Here is a 20,777-nt window from a genome sequence, read left to right on the forward strand (position 1 = left end):
TGCGTTAATGAGTATGTGTGAGCTAATAGAGACACAAATTAAGGGATGAGGAATTAAGCTAGTAGCAAAGTGCATGGGCGCGAACCAAAGGATGCGCAACGGGAACCGCAAGCAGAAGGCAGCCATTAATGCTGTCGCGTCATACCCTTAACGGCGGAGCTTCTTTTCGTTCGTGCATCGAGGTCCGAGCTGCAGTCTTCAAAGAAAGGTGACCAACTTGCCCTATGGTTCACGCTTTGAAATACCTCCCCGAGGGTCTACTTTCGAAAGAAAGGAGAAATGCTTATTCATGCTTTAACGTGCTATAACGACCCGTTTGAAACAGCCCTTGAAACGTGGGCTTCAGCAATAATAATTCAAAACATAATTTTCAATTCAACTTGCGAACAGGGTTTACGGTACATGTTGCTCTAATGGCTACCGAGAATGAGAAAGAGAACGAAGTCAAGATTTCTGTGCCATATACGACAGAAAAAGAAAAAAAAAAAGCTATTGTGATTTAGCGCAGTAACTTTTCGGTAGACGCATTATACTTAATGCGGGCGCAACGCTTTTTGTGTTGTGTTTTTGTCCATAGGGGCAAGTCTCCAGTTGTGATAGAGTTTCTCATAGCCGCGACTTATTTTTCTCCAAGACTGGCTTGTCGCGCTATATTATATGACGACTTAGTGGAAAAGTTGGCTCACGAGCAACTTATAGTGTGGTCGAGGACGTCTGTTCGCGCTCACGCGAAAATATTTGTTTTAATCTGCTCGCATTGCCTGAGCATAGTGCTTTCGTGTCAGTAAAGTCGCCAAAAGACACCTTTTCCTTCCTCTATCTGCTGTTTTTCGCTCCAGGTCGGGGTTTGACGAATACTCCGCGGGACCCTTTCGTTCGGGCCTACTTGTTGCCGGACGAAAACACTTTCCAACAGAGCTCCGTCAAGACCCGCACGCTGGCACCTAAATTTGACGAAACCCTCACTTTCAAAGTAAGTTCGGAGCTGCAGGTAAAATTTACCGTGCAACTGCGGCTAAGTCGTCAACGCAACGTGATATTTTCCCCATTTGCTGTAAAGCGGCCCGAGCCGCCCTTTGGGTAGAATGCGTTGCCGTGAACATCTAGGGCAAGTTTCATTAGCCGTACGCACTCGGTACACAGCGGTGATCGACGAGCACAGAGTAGGCTGTTCCTAGTTACATAAGGTGTGGTGCTAGCTGAACTTAGTAGTTCTTTAGTTTCCGTTGTTTAAATTGAGCTGTCAAACATGCGACCCACAGAGGTCAGGTCAGTCGGCCCTGGTGACTGTTACGGAAATTCAAAATCGTCTTTCAGTAAACAGCCTTCGTCTGGGTTGCGAGCTTACTCACCCTACTTTTTGGGACTAGCAACTCGGGTTCGCAAGTACCGCTCGCGAATTATGTTCACGAGTTTGCCACTTGCACTTATCAGGCCGCTAACAATGGCTGTAGCCAGGGCACGCCCGCGCCGAGGCTACAGCTTTTCTTAAAAATAACGTCGCTCTCGTCGGCAGCCGAGGAGGAGTGCAGTTCGTAACCGATGGTGGCTGTGCGTGCAGATACCAGAGGCCGAGGCGCGCACGCGCTCACTCCGACTCTCGGTTTACGACATCGACCGGAAGAAAGTGCGCCACTGTCTGGGCCACGTCGCGCTGCAGCTGGAGAAGGAGCCGCTCACTCCGGACAAGGTCATCTGGCTGGACCTGGACAACGTGCCCAAGGTGCGTCATACGCCTAACGACGGAGCATAAGTGCACCCCCCCCCCCCCACACCACCCTTCCCCCATGAATTTTGAGAGCAGTAGCTGTACCCAATGCAAGAGTCGAGCGTCTTGAGCTGCTCACAGCTTTGACTTTGCGCCATCCTCAAGGTCGAACCTGCAAATTCAAGCCACAGTCACGCAAGGGCTGTACAAATTAAACTGCGTAATTACCGTTAAGTTAATTGTGACTAAAACTTGAACTTTACAAGTCATATTGTGGGAGAGTTTCCGTCGAATACATTTGCATTCTACTAACTTACACGCATTATTTATTTATCGTTAATTCGTTCATTGCGACTAAACATTAAAATTTACGCTACAATGTCGGGTCTGCCTTGAATAGATCCCGGCGAGCACATTCCGAGAATATATGTCATCGTACAGTTGTCGCTCGATCTTTGGTGTAGCGAAGGTGAAACCAGTATAATTTTTACTTATTCCCGTTGAATGGAATATAAGGCCTTTTGAACCTATTCTAATGCACTAGCGGCCATACTGTGAGATGAAGTAAATCTGCTTTCGCAGCCTTGGTTGTATCACATTTTTCCTTTACAATGACCGCCTTCCCATTGCTTCTTTGAATTTGATGCCGGTTTCTCGTTCGGCTGCCGCGTGTGTTTTCGGTAATTTGAGGCATGCTAGATGCAGGTCTTTTGAAGGGTCGAAGTGAACGGAAACTCATAGTGCCTGGAGCTGCACGCGCCGCAGGGTGCTCAGGAGAAGCGATCTTCTGGGGCGGAAGAGCGGCCGAAAGGATCCTAACGATCCGCTAGAGCGCAACGAAGAGAGTGGAGCGGGGAGGGATGGCTGCACACATACACACAGATTACGCCTTTTTTGCGCAAAGAAATGCACACTGTTAACGCAGTAACGGCAAAGACGCCGTCACCTGAGCTTTAAAATGCAATGAGGAGGTAAAGAAAATAAGCAGTCGTCTGATTCCTGTTTAATAATAGAGTTGAACGTTGAGCTAGTTGGTCGCACATCTTGGAAGAAGGCAGCAGAGCAGGCAACAAAACAGAAGAAGCACACACAGACACAAGGACAACGCTGCACTGAGATCTATATTGATCACAACCCGCACATCTTCTCCTCCCTTCACTTTACGTCTGCAGCCAACGTCTTCCTTATCTTTAACGTCGTGCTGGTAAGCGTAAAAAATCGCATTCCTTTTTCAACAATACCACTGAAGGCGTGCTAACACATTGGTCTCCCCATTTCCTGATTGCACATGCTTCGAAAAGAAGTTGGCTGCAGACAAGTGAAGGGAGGAGAAGATGTGCGGGTTGTGATCAATATAGATCTCAGTGCAGCGTTGTCCTTGTGTCTGTGTGCGCTTCTTCTGTTTCGTTGCCTGGTCTGCTGCCTTCTTCCAAGATGATTCGTGTTTGTTGGGACGAAACAAGACAAGCATACCAGTGAAAAACAGATTTCTCTTGACGTTTAGGTTCCCAGCACAAGGGCACGGGCGCCTTCCCCGAAGATGGAATATCCCTTAAAAGAACAAAAAAACTTCGTTATCAGTTGGGAAGCATGAATGACAAACTGCTAAAGGAAAGGTTCCCCGGAGTTTTTTTCGCAATCCCCTGTGCATATTGCAACTGTGGGTATATCGAAGGAACAAAAAGCTATTGCAGTAGCACGCTCATGACGTAAAAGAAAAAAACGCAAGTGTTCGTAATAACGCTTTGGCGAAACACGCCGTCATGAAAGGCCTCAACATTGACTGGGACAAGGCAAGGATTGTCGCCACCGAGAAAGTAACAGCACAGAGAAAGTTACAGTAACAGTAACAGCCTACACCTGGAGTCACTTGTCATACAGAGCTCCTGAAACAGAAACGCTCCTGAAACAGAAACGACGGCAATCTTAATCCGATTTAGTGACGTTCCTTGCGGCGATTATTTATGCATATTTAGGAAAATGGTCTGCGTCTAGTTATAATATTGTTACGAGGCACGTCGAGATATTAGGAGGCAATGGTACGTCGTAGCCGCAACAGTTCACCGTCAGGAACACACTCACAGGAGAACCAGACGTAGCTGCAGCGTCGTCTTTCTCTACTAGCCCAGCACTTCGTCATCGTCTCTTTCACTGCGTACCGTAGCAATACCCCCCCCCCCCCCCCCCCCCCTCGCGGAAGAAGCACAGTCCCGGTGCGTAGACTACACAGGTGAGCGCGAGATATAAGGTCTGAGACGGGCGACATGCACGACTTCTGGATGATGGTTTGCAGGAGAGAGGCGGTTCACAGGGCTAATCTCGTACGTCACGTCGGTAAGTTGCCGCAAGACCTGGTAAGGGCCCACGTAGCGGGGCAGAAGTTTCTCGAACATGCCTACACGTCGAGCAGGGAGCCAGAGGAGTACGAGGGAGCCAGGAGGGTAGTAGGCGTCACGGTGCTGGAGATCGTAACGATATCTTTGTGAATAAGGTGCCCGTGGTGGGCTCCGAAGCGTCAACAGAAGTCCGTTTTTCACTGGTCGGCGTCTGTTTCGTTCAAATGCAATGACCCCCCCCGGCCCGACGGGATTCCGTCACATTCTCAAATTAATTCTTGTTTGTTATGCAAAATAATGGTTGACTATTACTGTACATCGAAAGAGAATTGAGGAAGCGGGCTGTCGGTCGCTGTCAGTTCATTCCTAAAAACGGGCACTCGAACAGCGGAAGGCGTGAAACGTAAAGATAAAAGTGTGTATTCATAGACAAGGGGTCGAAGACAGGGGAGGAAGTTAAAGAGGAAGGCAATGCTATTTGCACAATATATATATATATATATATATATATATATATATATATATATATATATATATATATATATATATATATATATATATATATATATATATATATATATATATATATATATATATATGCATGCACACACGACAAAAATATGTTCCCTGCTCGGCATATTGCATAAGCAACAAAAGAAATCGGAGCAGAGGTCATTTAAAAAGGACACGGTAAAGGGTCTGGGTTTCGAAGACTGAAAGCACAGTCTTTATGGGGACTCGCAGTGCAAGACGTAGAACATAGAGGGGGCATTGAAGTGATGATAGCGAAGCAATGTGCCTCAAACTGCCTAACACGCGCACACCGTGTGCCGGCTACGGCACTGCGCTTCAGTGCTCTTTGGTGTCATAGTTGCGTTTCGTGTAACTTTAATGTACTACTTGTGCTAAGCTTGCAGCACTGCAAGAGAGTCATGAGTTTGATGCACATGTCGATTGAAACGACTAAACAGCACCAGCAGACGAAACAGAATGTGGTTTTTTTCTATTTCATCCTGTTTGTCAGCGCTGTTCAATCGCTTGCGTCAATACGCATCAGACCGACTCTGGCCTCTAGTTGATGTGCTTGCGTATGTATGTGTTCTCGTCACCTCGATTGCTCCAGACTGATCTCGCACTGCCAGCCACGTAGCATCTTGACATCCACCTTTTGTGTGTGTGTGTGTGTGTGTGTGTGTGTGTGTGTGTGTGTGTGTGTGTGTGTGTGTGTGTGTGTGTGTGTGTGTGTGTGTGTGTGTGTGTGTGTGTGTGTGTGTGTGTGTGTGTGTGTGTGTGTGTGTGTGTGTGTGTGTGTGTGTGTGTGTGTGTGTGTGTGTGTGTGTGTGTGTGTGTGTGTGTGTGTGTGTGTGTGTGTGTGTGTGTGTGTGTGTGTGTGTGTGTGTGTGTGTGTGTGTGTGCAATTAACTTCGGGAGGGGGGGGAGGGAGGCAAATATGTAGCATTTCCTTCTATCTTTATCTATCTTTTATTTTCTTGCAAGCACCTCATTTTGGCGTCACTTTCAAGTCCCTTGTCTCTCCTGTAAAGAGTGCTCCACCACAACGAGGATTCCAACGCGGTGAAATCACCAGATGTAACCGAGGGGTGGCAGTTTTGTTTATGAGGTCGATAGGTCGTGGGCAGGTAGTTACTTTCCAGTCAATTTACTCTGATGCTTACAGGCAGAAAATCATTTTGGGGGAAATAATGAAAACTCATTTTGAACATTTCAGAACTTACTGGGTTCCTTTTTCAATGCTGGCTCTTCATAGTGGCACTTTGAAAAATGGCGGACCCTTGGCGTGTGTACAAGTTTCTCTGCGAAGGCCTGTGGGTGTAAAAACAAGGCAAGAAGTAAAGATGCACATTCGTCTTTCGACAAGATGATTCTCGCTGTTAACTCACTTAAAACCGAGAGTACAGCTAGTTGGTACATATTGAAGGGTAAATGAATAACAGCGCACAGACAGGGGACAAAGAGGGACAGCGCCTGTCTTGTCTCCCTCTTTACCCCTCGTCTCTGCGCTGTTGTTCCCTTCAAATAACTCACTTAGTGCTCGTTTTTCACTTTTACTTTTCAACGAGGCACGATATATTTTTAAATAAATGTATTTGAAAAAAACGCAGTTTATCTCGCCGTCGGGATTAGGTGTAAGCATGAAATTATTCACAGGAAAGGCGTACTGCGTTTTAGGGCGTCTCTGTTTCTCATTCGGCCCGTCTCCCCTCTGATGATGCGTTTCAGGCGTGCACAGAGAAATGGGGCACTTTTGCCTATTTTAAGTATTTTGCCGCGGAAGCAACGCCGCTCCAGAGGCAGCCAAGCAGTGCAGGGGCACCAGAGGATGGCTCACGAAGCATCTTTTAAGTTCGTCTTCGTGTTGTTTATTTGGTTCACCTCCGTGTAGGGGCCTTATGTCCTCCAAGCTGGCGCGCCAACACCGGTCGGTGAAAGCACTTCATGCTTAATGCTGAAACACGTTGTGAACGTAAACGTGATGCTTGTATCGCCTCGACAAAAGGTGCAGTGTGAATCGAAGCCATACGTAATTGAAAACTTCCACGCATTTAGCGCGCTGAAGCATTGGTAATAATGAAGTCGGTCAAAGGAAATGGAGAAACATTCAAACTGACTGACAAGATGAAGCAAGTGAGACTGAAACTCCTGGCTTGTGTTTCGTGTGTGATACCGCACAGAGCCCCGAAAAAACCTGAGCATTACATGGGGTGGATTTCTCTAGGGATTGTACAGTCAGGGAAAAACAGTTTGCGGGGCACAAGTTCGGGGGAAATATTTAGTTTTGTGCGATTGGGCAAATTTAGTGAATGAAATGTGCTGAATCGCGAGTGGACATACGCGCCCTATATTGAGAGAAAAAAAATATATCGGGGGACAAACTAGTGAGGCATCGAAGAAATGTTTTCCACAAAACCGCGCCCTGCAAAATTTTGTCCCTGACTGTACACTACAGACTAAAGCAGAAACTGGGTTAGGAAAAGAGTGATGAGGGTGGCAGCAAAGGGTAATAAACGAACATGGAAGGATGGAAAAATAAACTTGGAAAGTTATTTGCTCAACTGGAATGGGTAAAGTCAGCAAACACATTCGGCTGATTACGTGCAAAATGCTCCGAAGTTGGGCTCTACTTATACGCGTGCCTCAAACCTATTTAACTTACATCACGAACTAGTAATTGCTATATTTGTGACGCAAACTTATTAAATTTAAAATGCGTTCAGAAGAAAAATTACTGCCTGCTGGCAACCAACTCTAGTTATGAGAAATTCGTCATCATTTTTTGTCGGCTATGTTGCCAGCTTTGTGGATCAACGGATGTTATTATCTTCAGCTTTCACTTCCATCGTAAAACCTCGCCCCCCCCCCCCCCCCCCCCCCCTTTTTTTTTTTCACCTCAAGAAGTCAAAATCGTCTTTAAGTTTTTGACTTCTTCATCTCTACTCCGCACTTCTTTTCCATACAAAATGAGTGACTTGTCAGCTCTTCTTTGACAACACTCATCACCGGTCCTCGCGAGCATATTTTTCCGCGGCTGCATAGCTACAGGGCTAATCTCGAGAGCAGTGCCAATATCTTGCACGCCTAAGGTAAATAGCAAATATAGAACGGACACTCGGTGGAGCGTTCGTTGGCTGTTTTTTGTAAGCCTGATACAAATATTTGTTTTCTTTCGCTAAAAAAAAGAGTGACGCCCTCAGCATGATTCTTAGCTTTGCTCTACAGCACTATCATTAGCATAGCATCGTTCATGGCGCTAGGAGAAGATTTATGAAGCTCCTAATGTGGTTGGGAGGTTGAAATTTGATCGCCAATATCCCAGTGAAGTCTGTAGGCTCCTCATTGTACAAGGTGGGCTCTTCGGGGTTCAATCCTGTTGCGGCATTTGCAAAAACACGATGTTTTTGTTTAGGATGTGGCATGCGCGTATCACGCGCAAGACGTGTCTATCCGCGAGTCATCACTCATCACGAGTCCTTCTCTTTTTGCTTGACATTCCATAGTTTGAGAATAAATCTTCCGGAAGAAAGAGCACAACATTAAAATAGATTTGGTGCTCATTGGCTCTTTCTTTAATATCACGGGAGGAATATAAATTTATAATCAATAATGATAGCATCTGCAAAGTATATGGGAGCCTATTTTTATTTCATCCCAGGTTGTTATGGCATGCGACTAATAAGCGTCATCAGTTTCCGTTCAATCTACCTTTAAACTGCGTTTTTTATTACCTTTTAAACTGCAACTCTTCCACTGGAATCTCTTCCCATTACGCTTTTTAACAGCGTTATGGCGCGATAGGCAAACCGACCTGCGTCGGACGTTCAACATGTCGTACTAAATAGGAATTTATTCTGTCTCAAAATCTGGTGTCACTGACATCGTGTACTGTTTTTTCTTTCTCCCCCGCACTTTCGCAGAAGAGTTCTCAAATTGGCGAGATCCAGATATGCATGACTTGCAACCCGTTCACCAACCGCATCAGGGCGGCGATTCTCAAAGTGCGGAAGTTTTCGAAGCCGGATGATGCCAGCAAATGTGAGTACAGTTCGACAACCATACGAGGCACGCGACAAGGTCACTTTTTTCTTTCTAATCCACCTCTGTAACGGATGGACGGCACGCATGACAGCGCATAGAAGTCCTCATCTGCGGAGGTGGGAAGACCAGAGTTGGTTTCACCTTCGAGAGATTGAAATGCGAAATATGAATCAAAACTACATTTCACTCACTGTAACCTTCGCATGCGCGGCCTGGGAGGATATGAATCAGAGACTACGACCGTAGCTGTGACGTAGCTGATGCCCTATAAGTGAACGGTGGCCACGACATGCCAGCATTAACGAAACGCTCGGCTTGCTCGTCTGGACCAGCGGCCAGCGGTCATGGCCGCTGGCCGACGTATAACCAGCTGTGTGCTGCCGGGTATTTGCTCTTCTGGCGCAGGGGTGTACGTGAGGCTGTCGCTGAACCACGGCCGCAAGTGCGTCAAGGAGAAGCGCTCCGAGAGCCACGAGTGGGGCTCTGGCGACGAAGCATCCTTCTCGGATGCGTTCACGTTCGGCGTGGCCGGCCGCTACTTCGACTCGTGCAGCCTCAGCTTCACGGTCATGGTGTCACCGGACGGCGCAGACTACCGGCGGCTGGGGAAGACCGTGCTGGGGCCCTTTATGTACGCGCGTGGCGAGGAGCTTCGCCACTGGCAGGACATGCTCACCAACCCGCGCAGCGCCGTCACTCGGTGGCACGCGCTCGAGTGCCCCACGGGCCGCGACGAGTGGAAGAGCGACTGAGTCTGGCCGCCACTCACCAGCCAAGCTGTGTGTGTGTGCTGTGATACCTCGCTGGAGGCACTCTACCCTCCCCCCTTCCCCCATCTGGCAGCATTGGCCTCCAGCTGGAACGCTTACACCGATAGTTGTCTCGGATTCCGAAAGAGACTTCATATCGCGACCTGAATGCCCAAGCAGAACTTGCTCCTCATCTCGCGATACTAACATTTCTTCTTGCATTGCTGACGTCAGAACCATTACTGGGTACGCTAAACCGGGCAGCGGGGACAACGCCGAACAGGGGTGCTTCTATTCCCGACCGGTGGTGAGTTAGTGGTCGACACTCAGTAGAAAACCATTGCAGCGACTCGTCTCCTCAAAGCTGGAAATTATTATATCCGAAGATGCTTCTCAAAACTGTGACTGCTGATGCTGAGAAAACGTAACGCTGCAAAAGCGTAAATGGCACTCATGAGTGGGGGATTGCGTGAGCAAGTGTAGCAGCTTTTCATTACCTTATTAAAGAAGGCTGACCTTACGCGAAGCACCTTTCTGTGCCTTTATTGTCAATCACTATTGAAATTAAATCGTCAGCTTGTGACAAAATAGCAGGGAAAAAAGGGAGGGGGGGGGGGGGCAGAGTGCTTGTGTGATCAGTACGTTTATCGTGCTGTATACTGATTAGTCATGTCGCCGATGTGCACTGGAAGTCCGGTTGAGCTGATCTCCAAGAATCGCAATACTCCTAAAAGTGGCGTTACATTTTATCTCTTTTTATTCGGTTTCTTCCAGACTGTCTCCAATCACACTCAAAACAGCATAGTACACTAAACTTGACACAATTTCATATTGGATACATGGTACTCTTATTACGTCAAGCGAACTCCAAATTTATGGTTTAGCCATCGACTTTATTAAAGCCTTGATCCTGTCTGAAAGCGCGAGTCTTACATAAATGATAAGCTAGTAGTTAAATATGACATTTTTTGATCGATAGTGTGGTGAAGGTCAGAGCATTTTATAAATTCTGATACTGCACTCTCCTACTAGCACCGCATGCCTGATGAGCTCACTCAAAATCTTCACCTCTACCCTAAGACGTTGGGCAGAGCCGATTTATGTGACATTAACGCTTTTTAGAGCTTCAGAGCAGCTTTCGCCACCCTGACGGGAATATTAGTGAAACAACATTCCCACCTCGGAAGGTCATAATTTTGTTCTTTCATCACATCCTGCAATTGTCTTCTTTTTTTTCTTTTTACTGACTGGGTTTATTTTTAAAGTAACTTTTTTTTATGCTGAAGCTCGCTAGAATTTCTTGCATTTTTTTTAACTTTATTCTCTCTTTAACACAATATCCGTCCCTATGTTGAAAATGTTTGCTTTTACTTGGTTCATCGGGCACTTTCGGTGCATCAGTGGAGACTTTTGCCAACAGAGCAACAATAAATAATATCGCCATATGCACATTATCATCGATTCTAAATTCTCCTTTTTTTTATTGATACTTTTTTAAGGAACTCTGCGCTGTAATAAAAGTGGTTTTTCATGCATATTTGCATTGTATTCCTCTTTTCTTATGTGCCGTGTCTACACGTAGGAGTTGCTTCGCGGAAAAATCTCGAAGCACAGGGAGCCAGACCGTCCTCAATAACATAAATATTACGGCCAGTTAGAACGCGTTTCATTGATGGTTAGACGAAGAGAAAATCATTTTGTTTACATGCCGATATTGAAGCGTTGGGCCCTTAGTACCCGGAAACTGCCAATAGTAACAATGTCATCTTCCTTGTCTCTTTATGTGCTGACCGATAATCACAGGAGTCAAGCGACGGCTTTGTACTTGACTAATAACAGCATGAAAAGACTTTACCAGTTTGAATTATCTCTGTATCTGGGGGAAGGTGTGTGTTGCTCCTCCTCCCAGAATGGAAGTGTGTCAGCTGGGAAAATACTGTTTGCGAGTAACCGCAGTACAGGGCGCGAGGAAATAAGGAAAATAAATGAAAAAGACTGGAGGGCAGCTTCGAAGCTCTAAATATTTCATATTGGAATTGAAAGCACATTTGTGCTCCTATCAATTATGTTCTCTGAAGTTTACAAGTGACTGAACGAATTAAGCAAACGATCGCGTACATGAAAACTTTCCTTCAGCCAATACGTTATTCGCTGCAGCTGCAGCTTTGTCAAGCATTCTCGACTGCCTGGTTAAAAAAAAAAGAAGAAAAAAAAAGAAAAAATTAATGCCATCAAGTTGAAAACACTATCAATATTCTGCTGAGTGAAGAGTTAGCAATTTGTAATTGAAAAAAAAGAAGAATCGCTACACTTGCCGCTCTCGGCGGCACTGCTCCCTCTGGACAAAAACTTCAATTTAATACTTCATGTGACAGGAAAATATGACAATAAATGACAATATGACAATAAAATTCTAGTGTTAGTCATAGCGGTAGCCCAAGGCATTTATAATAATACTTATTTCTCAACACGCCAAATCGACTTCAATACAAAAACAATCGGCTTCTTTATTTTGAATTGCTGGAAGTTGGTGGAATCATTTCAAGTTGTCAAGTGGAAGCAGAAGCCTTGTTTCCGCAAACAATTTTGTTTTTCACCGTGCACAGTTCACGAACTTTCTTTTGACTTTCCGAAGAGTCTGCCGTTATAGCGAGAAAGTTCCCTGCGGCACAGCTCAAAATATTGACTAAAACTTCTCAGGTTATACTTCACATTCCGCTGGCCACAGACCTTATATGCAAAATCTGGCGCCCATTTCGTTAACAGCGGGCGTTTCTGCCTTGTTGGGGTATTCCAGAAGCCGCAGTATATGATAGTACGGCATTAGCAACGCACAAGTTGGCATTTATCGTCGTATAGCATCCCAAATGCTTCTCTATACCTTGCTGTGCACAAAATGTAACTAAAGATAACAAGAGAAACAAGGTACACAATGGTGTTAGTTTCGTATACTTAGTTAGATCGCAGTTCGTATATTTAGAAGCAGTTATATCGCGGAAAAAGGCTCAAAAGTTAGTTATTTCCTTATCTTGTATTTGCCGAGGAGCACTCCTGCCTGCTAGCAGTTGCAGCGCACTGCGTCGGTCAGCTTGTAGTTTCTCAAGCATAGTTAGCTTCGGGTCTGCCGCTCGGCTTCATGTGCCCGTTTTTCATCCCTAACGCTTGGTTTGCTTTCATGCAAGTAATACTTGCATTCTTTCGTTTGCGAGGTGTCACAGAAGAACGGATCCGTAACGAGCCTTCATCTGACCTCGCTGTCAGTAAGTAGCGTAGGAGGTACGCAGCGTAAATTGGTCATTTACCGCTCGTGGTCGGCTGTTCGGTTTTAGCCCACTTATCGAAGATCGAATTTTCTTAGAAGAATTGTCCAAACTATAGTGCGCACCCACAGAGCAGCATCGACAGCCACAATGGGGCCGTCACTTCGCGGAGTATACCTATAGTATCGTGCGGCGAGAAATTCAAGCAGCAACACTATTTATGGGGTCAGTTTTTAATGCTCCGAAGCTACACCAGGGCTATGAGGCGCGCGGTAGTGGAGGGTTACGAGTTAATTTTGACCGCCTGGGGATCTAACGTCGGGTTGACGCTCGACGTTAGATCCCCAGGCGGTCAAAATTAACCCGTAACCCTCCACTACCGCGCGCCTCATAGCCCTGGTGTAGCTTCGGAGCATTAAAAACTGACCCCATAAATAGCGTTGCTGCTTGCATTTCTGCGCCGCACGATACCATATAGGGACGTTAAAACCCACAAACCAAACTATACCATATAGGTACACTCAGCGAAGTTACGGCCCCATTGTGGCTGTCGATGCGGCTCTGTGGGTGCTCACTATCGTTTGGCTGTGCCGGAGTACCCGGGTTCGATCCCAACCGCCGGCGGCTGCGTTTCGATGGCGGCGAAAAGAAGTGGCGTCCGTGTGCTGTGAGATGTCAGTGCACGTTAAAGATCCCCAGGTGGTCGAAATCACTCCGTAGCCCTCCACTACGTCTCCCCTTTCTCTCTTTCCGCTTTCACTCCCACCTTCCTCCCTTTCCTCACGGTGCGGTTCAGATGTCCACAGGGCAAGTGTGACAGATACTGCGCCTTTCATTTCTTATGAACCAATTAACAAAATTTTAAAAAAGGACCTAACAACGCGCCCCGAAATCTTGACACTCAGGCGTTTTTGTCTGTCACCTCCACAAGAAAAACGGCCGCCGTAGCAGGAATCGAGCCCGTATCCAAAACATGCACAATGACTTTTGTCTGATAGTCACCTAGCGGTCGTTTTCGAAAGCCCGTCCGGGATAAGACTTGCCGCTGCTCCTCCTTCGCTGTACGAATTGTCGATGTTCGTAGTGCCGTTTTCTTCTTCTTTTTTTTTTTTTTTTGCAGCTTCGGACGATTTCTTCTACGATGTTCTGAAGCAAAAAACTAAGGTACGCCCCTTTGTGTAGAAGCGAAAACCTTGATGACACTGCAGCCATCCGGAAGAAGCTAATGGTCACATGCGCCAGGCGCCTGCCAGCTGCACTGTTGAGCTCAGGTTAATCGTGGGTACTTTTCACCGGCTGAAGAATTACTAGATTTTAACGTGATGCCGTAAAGAGTCTCGTGTCACAGAAAATTTGGCGGCATCATTGTCGTCGTTGGTCGTGGGCGAAAAATCCCGATGGAGCATTAAAATTTAGTACAAAGTTTACATGTTTGGATAGATGTTAATTTCCTCAAGGAAGTTCCTGTAACAAAAAAAAAAGTGAGTTTAAATGAAAATGGAGTTAGTTTGAGCGGGGGCGGAAGTCGAACCCAGAACTTGAGGGTTGCGACACAGGCACGCTACTCACGGGAGACGAAGGCTTTCTTTTTATTGCGGTCAATGTATGCAATATTTACACAAGAACCCTAAGCCGTATTTGACTGAGGTAACATGACTAAAATTATTTCAATGATTTTAATGCTTCATTGTGCGAGGCCCAGTTAAGTGCTGGATTCAAAATTTTGATAATTTCGCAGTATCTTGAAATGGCTTCCTTAAACATTTTGTGTGGCACTTTGAACCACTAAAGTGTGATAGCCTTTGTTTGAGACTTCAGTGATTGCTGGTATTACTGCATCTGCTTCTATATAGGCTGTGTGGTGCGGCGTTCGAGGCAGCGCCAAATGAAAGGCGCCACACGGACGCCTGGATTGGTATGACGCGATAGCGTAAGCTACCACCCAACATATAAATCCCCGTTTTAACCAAGCCGTATGGACGTGCCTTAGTGGCCTATAGGGGTAACGTGAATGCAAGGGTCTTGGCTGGCTGATTCTGATATCATCCTCCCATGTGAAAGGAGAGGCTCGAGTTGGCAGCGCCTGCCAAATGATAGTGCCCTGTGATTGGTCGAGACCTCTATGACGTCAGCCCCACCTCAGACAATTAGAGCGCCGCAAAAGCGTGACACTTTTGTTGACGACAAAGATGAGCTGTTAAAGGCTTTCGTCTTATTATTCTCCTACTGGCCGTGCTTCAAGACCTGCGTGACTCACTGTCGTCCTACTTATCCATATACTAAGCAGGCCCAACGCCACTACATGATTGTAAGAAATACCGTCCTCGTTTTCATTTGGGTGATACCTGATATCGTGAGAGTTAAGCTGAAAATCTTTATTTAGAGTCCTTTGGCGGACGTGCCAGAAGGAAACTGCTTCCCAGCAGTCCAAGAAAACACTTCAATGGTTTCATCCTTTTTACATAGTAGACAGTGGAGTCCCCCAAAGCACAAAAATTAATTTCTCTTGCAACCACGCTTTAACCGGCAAAGCCCCGCTATATAAGCTGAAAAATAATGTTTTGGCTACAGAGGCAATTCCTATTCTTTTACCCGTTTTAAAACATCTTGACCTGGGCCAGCATTGTACATGGTCCTATACAATGGTGGAGGGAACAGTGAGTAACATATATACGTGTCACATGACTAAGGTAATCCAATGAAAATCAAGTAGGAAAAACGAGAAACTTGTACAACTTCTCTCCAATATCCACGAATAATTGCTTGAATACTATGGTATGTAACAATAAATTCAGGCAATACTCTGTCCAATGTCAACTGAATAACAGCACGTAAAAAGGGGTCCTTGGCATCCCTAAAAAAAAAAGAAAAAAAATGTGGTTAACTAACTGCCGTACAGAATGAGCGGCATAAACCAAGACTTCCAGCGCGTACGCTTCGAAACAAGCTGGTTCGACTTGTCCTTTCCCAAGAGGAACTCCATAAAAACACTGAGAGCGCACTATTATTTATTTATTTTATTTATACATACTGCAGCCTCGATGAGGCTATGGCAGGAGTGGGCAAACAAAGCAAACTGTACCAAGCAAATACAAACATATATACACACATATATATACACATAAACACACACACACACACACACACACACACACACACACATATATATATATATATATATATATATATGTGTGTACACATACATATATATGTACACATACATACATACACACATACATACATATATATAAAAAGGCATTAGGAAGCAATGGCTGTCAAGAACTGTTCCATTGGTAGCGAGCGGACGTGTCCAGGCAGCGAATTCCAGAGTTCAATGGTGAGAGGAAAGAAGCTATGTTTGAATGTCTCAGTGCGGGAAAAGAAAGGGATGAGATTTAGGCTATGGGAACTTCTAGTTATGGAAGGCTGGCTAATGTTCAAATAATTATTTAGTGATGGAAGGCGCTGAGAGTGAACCAGTATGTGCAAAAGCTTCAAACATTCTATTTGACGGCAAGATGATAGGGTTGTGAGACCTAAATCTGTATTATGGGAAGAAGGGGAAAAATCGCGGCCGTAGTAGTGAAAGATGAAGCGTACTGATTTCTTTTGAACTGATTCTAATTTTTTGATATCGGATTTCTTATAAGGGTTCCATACGATACAGGCATAATCAAGAATGGGGCGGATAAGTGTTTTATATGTGAGCAGTTTGGTATCCTTTGGGGCTTTACGCAGTGTACGATGGAGGTATCCGAGACGTTTAAAAGCTTTATTACATATGATGTCAATGTGTTTAGACCATGAGATGTCATGAGAGAAATGAAGGCCGAGGTATTTATACTCGGTGACTCGTTCTAAATCCTGGCCGTGAAAACTGTAGGTGAAATGTGAAGGAGATGGGCATCTAGAAAAGGACATGGAAACAGTTTTAGAGAAATTAATATTCATTTGCCATTCCTTGCACCATTTACAAAAATTAGAAAATGAGTCGTTAAGTATTTCATGGTCGAGTGGTGTATTAATCTCGTGATATAAGACGCAGTCATCAGCGTAAAGACGAATTTTTACAGATACACAACATGGCAGGTCGTTAATATATAATAAGAAAAGAAGCGGGCCTAAAACGGAACCTTGCGGAACGCCGGATGAAACACTAACAGGAGTGGAAATAGATGAATTAAAGTATACAGACTGCGAACGCTGATTTAAGAAACTGGATATCCAACCAACCAGGGAAGGGTTTTTTAGAACAGAGTTAAGTTTGTGTAGGAGTTTAGGGTGTGGGACAGTGTCGAAAGCTTTAGATAAATCAACAAAAATGCTGTCGACCTGTCTACCTAGATCTAATGACTGAGAAATGTCGTGCGCAAATTCAATTAGTTGGGTAGTGGTGCTCAGGCCTTGACGGAAACCATGCTGGTAAATGTTTGCGATGTTGTGGATTTCAAGAAATTCAATATGTTTGAAAATAACATGTTCGAGTAACTTGCATGAATGGGCTGTTAAGGAGATAGGTCTGTAGTTCTGCAGTAGTTGAGTACTACCGGATTTGAACAATGGAATGACCTTGGCAAGCTTCCAGGAGTGGGGAACAGTGCTGGTGGATGATGATTTACGGAAGATTGTGGTGAGATATCGGCTTGTCCAAAGTGAGTAGCGCACAAGGAAGGAGTTAGGTATGTCATCTGGGCCACAGCTCTTTTTAGTGTCTAATTGGAGGATCATATTGAGAACACCTGTACCAGAGACGACGACATCTTCGATGGAAGGGTAAGAGTCACAGCTAAAAGAAGGAACGATAGAGTTATCCAGTGTGAATACAGAATGAAAATAAAAATTGAAAGCAGAAGCAATTGTCAGTGAATCTGAAACAGGAACGCAGTTAACTATAAAACTGTTGCAAGTACTGTTACTGGGTAGTATCGATTTCCAGAATTTGCGAGGGTTCGTTTTCATTAATTTTGGCAATGTAACGGAATAGTAAAAATCCTTGGCAGACTTTAACCTGACGCGTAGCTCCTCCTTGGCATCATTGAACTCTGCAATTTTGACAGGATTGCCATTTCGTTTCGACTTACGCAATCTTGCAACACGACGCGATAAATGCAGTAGGTTTCTTGTTATCCATGGCAAATCTCTATTTTTCTTTTTTGTTTTCAGCGGAACAAAGTGACTAATACATGTTTTAACAATATGTTCAAAAAACCCCGCAACAGCATCAACATCACTGGTCAGAGATAATTCTTCAAACATTTCAAAGGATTCACGTAATGTGTCAATTATAGCAACATCATTGGCCTGGTTGAAGTCACGAAAACTGCTGTACTCGAACCGGGCTCTGGGAACAGTGCAGCTGATTGAGAATAATACAGCCTTATGGTCCGATATGCCGTCAGTAACACAGCACTGGAAACCATTCTCGAATAGATTAGAGCTGAGAAAAACTAGATCTAGGACTGCCGCTTGCCTGGTGTTCGCATGAACAATTTGTTTGAGGCCAAGTGATAAGGAAAGGTGTAACAATTTTCTTGACAAAGAGACATCATGGCCGGTATTGCTAAGAGAAGGCCAGTGAATACCTGGCACATTAAAATCTCCCATAAGTATTATATTTGTCGGATTCAAATCATGCAAAAGTTTACTTAGAAGAAATAATTGATTATCATCAGAGCCAGGAGGCCGATAAAACACTCCAATTAATGTGAATGTGTTTTCCAAATAAACTTTACACAAAAGCAATTCAATTTCACATGGAGATTCAAGGACAGAAAACTTCAAATGTGACTGTATATAGAGGGCGACACCACCGCCTCTACCATTCGGTCTGTCAGCTCTCAGCAACGTGAATCAACTTAACGCAACTTCAGAGTCGTATATGCTACCATGTAACCAAGTTTCAGTAACACCAATAATGTGAGGGGAATGAGCAGTTACCAAGGAGTTAAGGTCGGTAAATTTATTAAGCAGGCTTCTAGCGTTTAAATTTAACACACGGAGGTTATTGCTGTGATGAGGTAGTCAAGGCGAAGTGGCTACTGCATTAGTAGCATTACTTAGTGACGCATTACGGGATGCTTTTTCCAGTGAATTAGAGAACTGTTCCAGTTATACCGAACTTTATCAATAAATACATGATCAAACCGTATTCGGACCGTGCAACCATTGCTTCTGAAACTTTGAGTCGCTTCCCAAAGCTTTTTCCGGATATTGCAGACACGTATTGAAAAATCCTCCGATATACGGTAATCGGATTCCTTAAGCTTGTGGCCATTTTTTAACACTGAAGCTTTCTCCCGAAAGTCCAGAAGCTTCATGATCACGGGACGGGGACGGTCATGTGAAGACCTTCCAAGATGATGGCACCTCTCTATTTGAGGGCAGCTCATATTGAGTTCTTCCTCAAACCATTTTGCAATGTCAGAGGAGAGACGTTCATTAATTTCATCAGAGGATTCGGGCAGACCATGCAATATTAAGTTGTTCCTACGTGCACGGTTTTCCAACTCATCGTTTTTATTTGAAAGACTGTGAAGTTCGGAACTTAGACGTGCAACTTCACTGTTGAGACTGCCACTGTCGGCGGCGGGCTTTTGTAACTAGGACTCCAGAGCAGCCACGCGCGACTCAATTGTCTCAAAACGTGAATTAATAGATTCATGAAAAGATTTAATTTCAGCAATATCCTGAGCTAATTTTCGCTGTCCGTTCAAAAGCTCAGCAAACATATCGGACACCGACGGTTGACCGGTGGCGGCTTCCGAATTTGAAGGGCTCACATTACTTTGAGAGCGAGTAACCATCGCTGATGGCGGAGGACCAGGATTACTTTCAACATCCCCACTCCTCAGAAGTCTACTAATACAAGCCGCAATTTGCGAGTACAGCGAAACATAAGCAAAGCACTTGCGAGAGTGGTGTGGGCAAGAAAACAGCAGTAGAAATCGATCATCAGAGCGAATACAAGGGGCATTCTGAAGATAACATACCTGCGTAAGAAACAGGCAGCGAGTAAGCATGGTGCTCGCACTGCTGCCACCTCTCCCACTGATGAAGGAACGGTCCAGCACGCAATTTATAGGCAGGTCCTTGAACGTCCCGTGACTGGGCTTGATGAGGTATGGATGACGTAGAGTGACGGTCACTTTGCACGGATTGCATACACGTGTGGTGACAGGCAGATCAAGACTATGGTCCGTAAGAGAGATAGGACAGTTCGTATAGTGGCCAGCTGATTCATCCAAGAACATCGGCGATGGCGGCGAGTGCACATGAGTTGTGACGTCAGGAGCCATGAACGAAGCATAGTCGAAGTGGCAACAAACGAGGAAGGCAATCTGCGTAAGAAACAGGCAGCGAGTAAGCATGGTGCTCGCACTGCTGCCACCTCGCCCACTCTATAAAACTTTTGCACATTTACACAGGAATGCTGTAGCAATTGTATCACTTACCACAGCTTGCTGACCAAGAAAAGATTGCAAACTGTGGCACGTCTAAACATTGAGAGGTTTAATCCAACAAATCCTGCTGGTTTTTTTTTTTCTTCGTTCTGCAGCCTTATTTTGCAAGTAATGTTCACTATGACCGTTAAATTCAAGAGGAGCACCTAAGTACTTAGGAGTATTTGTTGTCCACAATGCATTGACGAAGATACTGGGAGTCCGGGGCCATTTACCATGCCAAGATCTCAAGCACACTTCCAAATTAAACGCACCACCACTTGCGTCGCAAAAATCTCACTTTTCTACAATTTCCAAAATGCCTTCATAATTGCAGCAGAAAACAACACCATCAGCGTATGCCTGCACACGAACCTCTCCTTTGTTCAGTCGAAATCCTTTAAGATATTGGTTGTGAATGATATTTAACCAGAACGGTTCAGTATAGATGCAAAACAACAATGGTGAAAGAGGACATCCTTGGCGCACAGAACGTTCTACCCGAATTCTATTTCCAGCCTTTTTGTTCACAACAAGGCGTGTTGTGCATCAACTGTAAGCCATTCTAACTTCATTATAAATTATCTTTCCAACATTCCAACCAAGACAATAGTGAAATGCTAGTGGTCTTTATTGATTTCCTCTTTCCTTCGCGGCGTTTCTTTCGGCAGGCAAATCTGTGAAGGCGGCATGTAAAGTGACAATAACGAACACGTTCTTCAATAATGTAT

The 20,777-nt window shown here is 44.9% G+C and overlaps 1 protein-coding gene and 1 pseudogene across 3 annotated transcripts in view; one reads left to right on the plus strand and one right to left on the minus strand.

Annotated features, from left to right (window-relative positions):
* The window catches only part of LOC146205014 (synaptotagmin-15-like), an 80,402-nt gene extending 69,518 nt beyond the window's left edge, over positions 1-10,884 (plus strand). For all 3 annotated transcript variants that reach the window (XM_084589679.1, XM_084589678.1, XM_084589680.1), the window contains 4 exons: positions 840-973; positions 1,562-1,723; positions 8,478-8,595; positions 9,004-10,884. In XM_084589679.1, coding sequence (XP_084445805.1) covers positions 840-973; positions 1,562-1,723; positions 8,478-8,595; positions 9,004-9,350 — 761 coding nt within the window. In that variant the 3' untranslated portion in view covers positions 9,351-10,884. The remainder of the gene's footprint in view (positions 1-839; positions 974-1,561; positions 1,724-8,477; positions 8,596-9,003) is intronic.
* Positions 10,885-18,663: 7,779 nt separating this feature from the next.
* Positions 18,664-19,462, minus strand: LOC146205015 (uncharacterized; annotated as a pseudogene).
* Between the last annotated feature and the right edge of the window lie 1,315 nt (positions 19,463-20,777).

Source organism: Amblyomma maculatum, chromosome 1 (genome assembly GCF_055883805.1).
Source record: "Amblyomma maculatum isolate TAMU_Amacu chromosome 1, ASM5588380v1, whole genome shotgun sequence".
NCBI lineage: Eukaryota > Metazoa > Arthropoda > Arachnida > Ixodida > Ixodidae > Amblyomma > Amblyomma maculatum.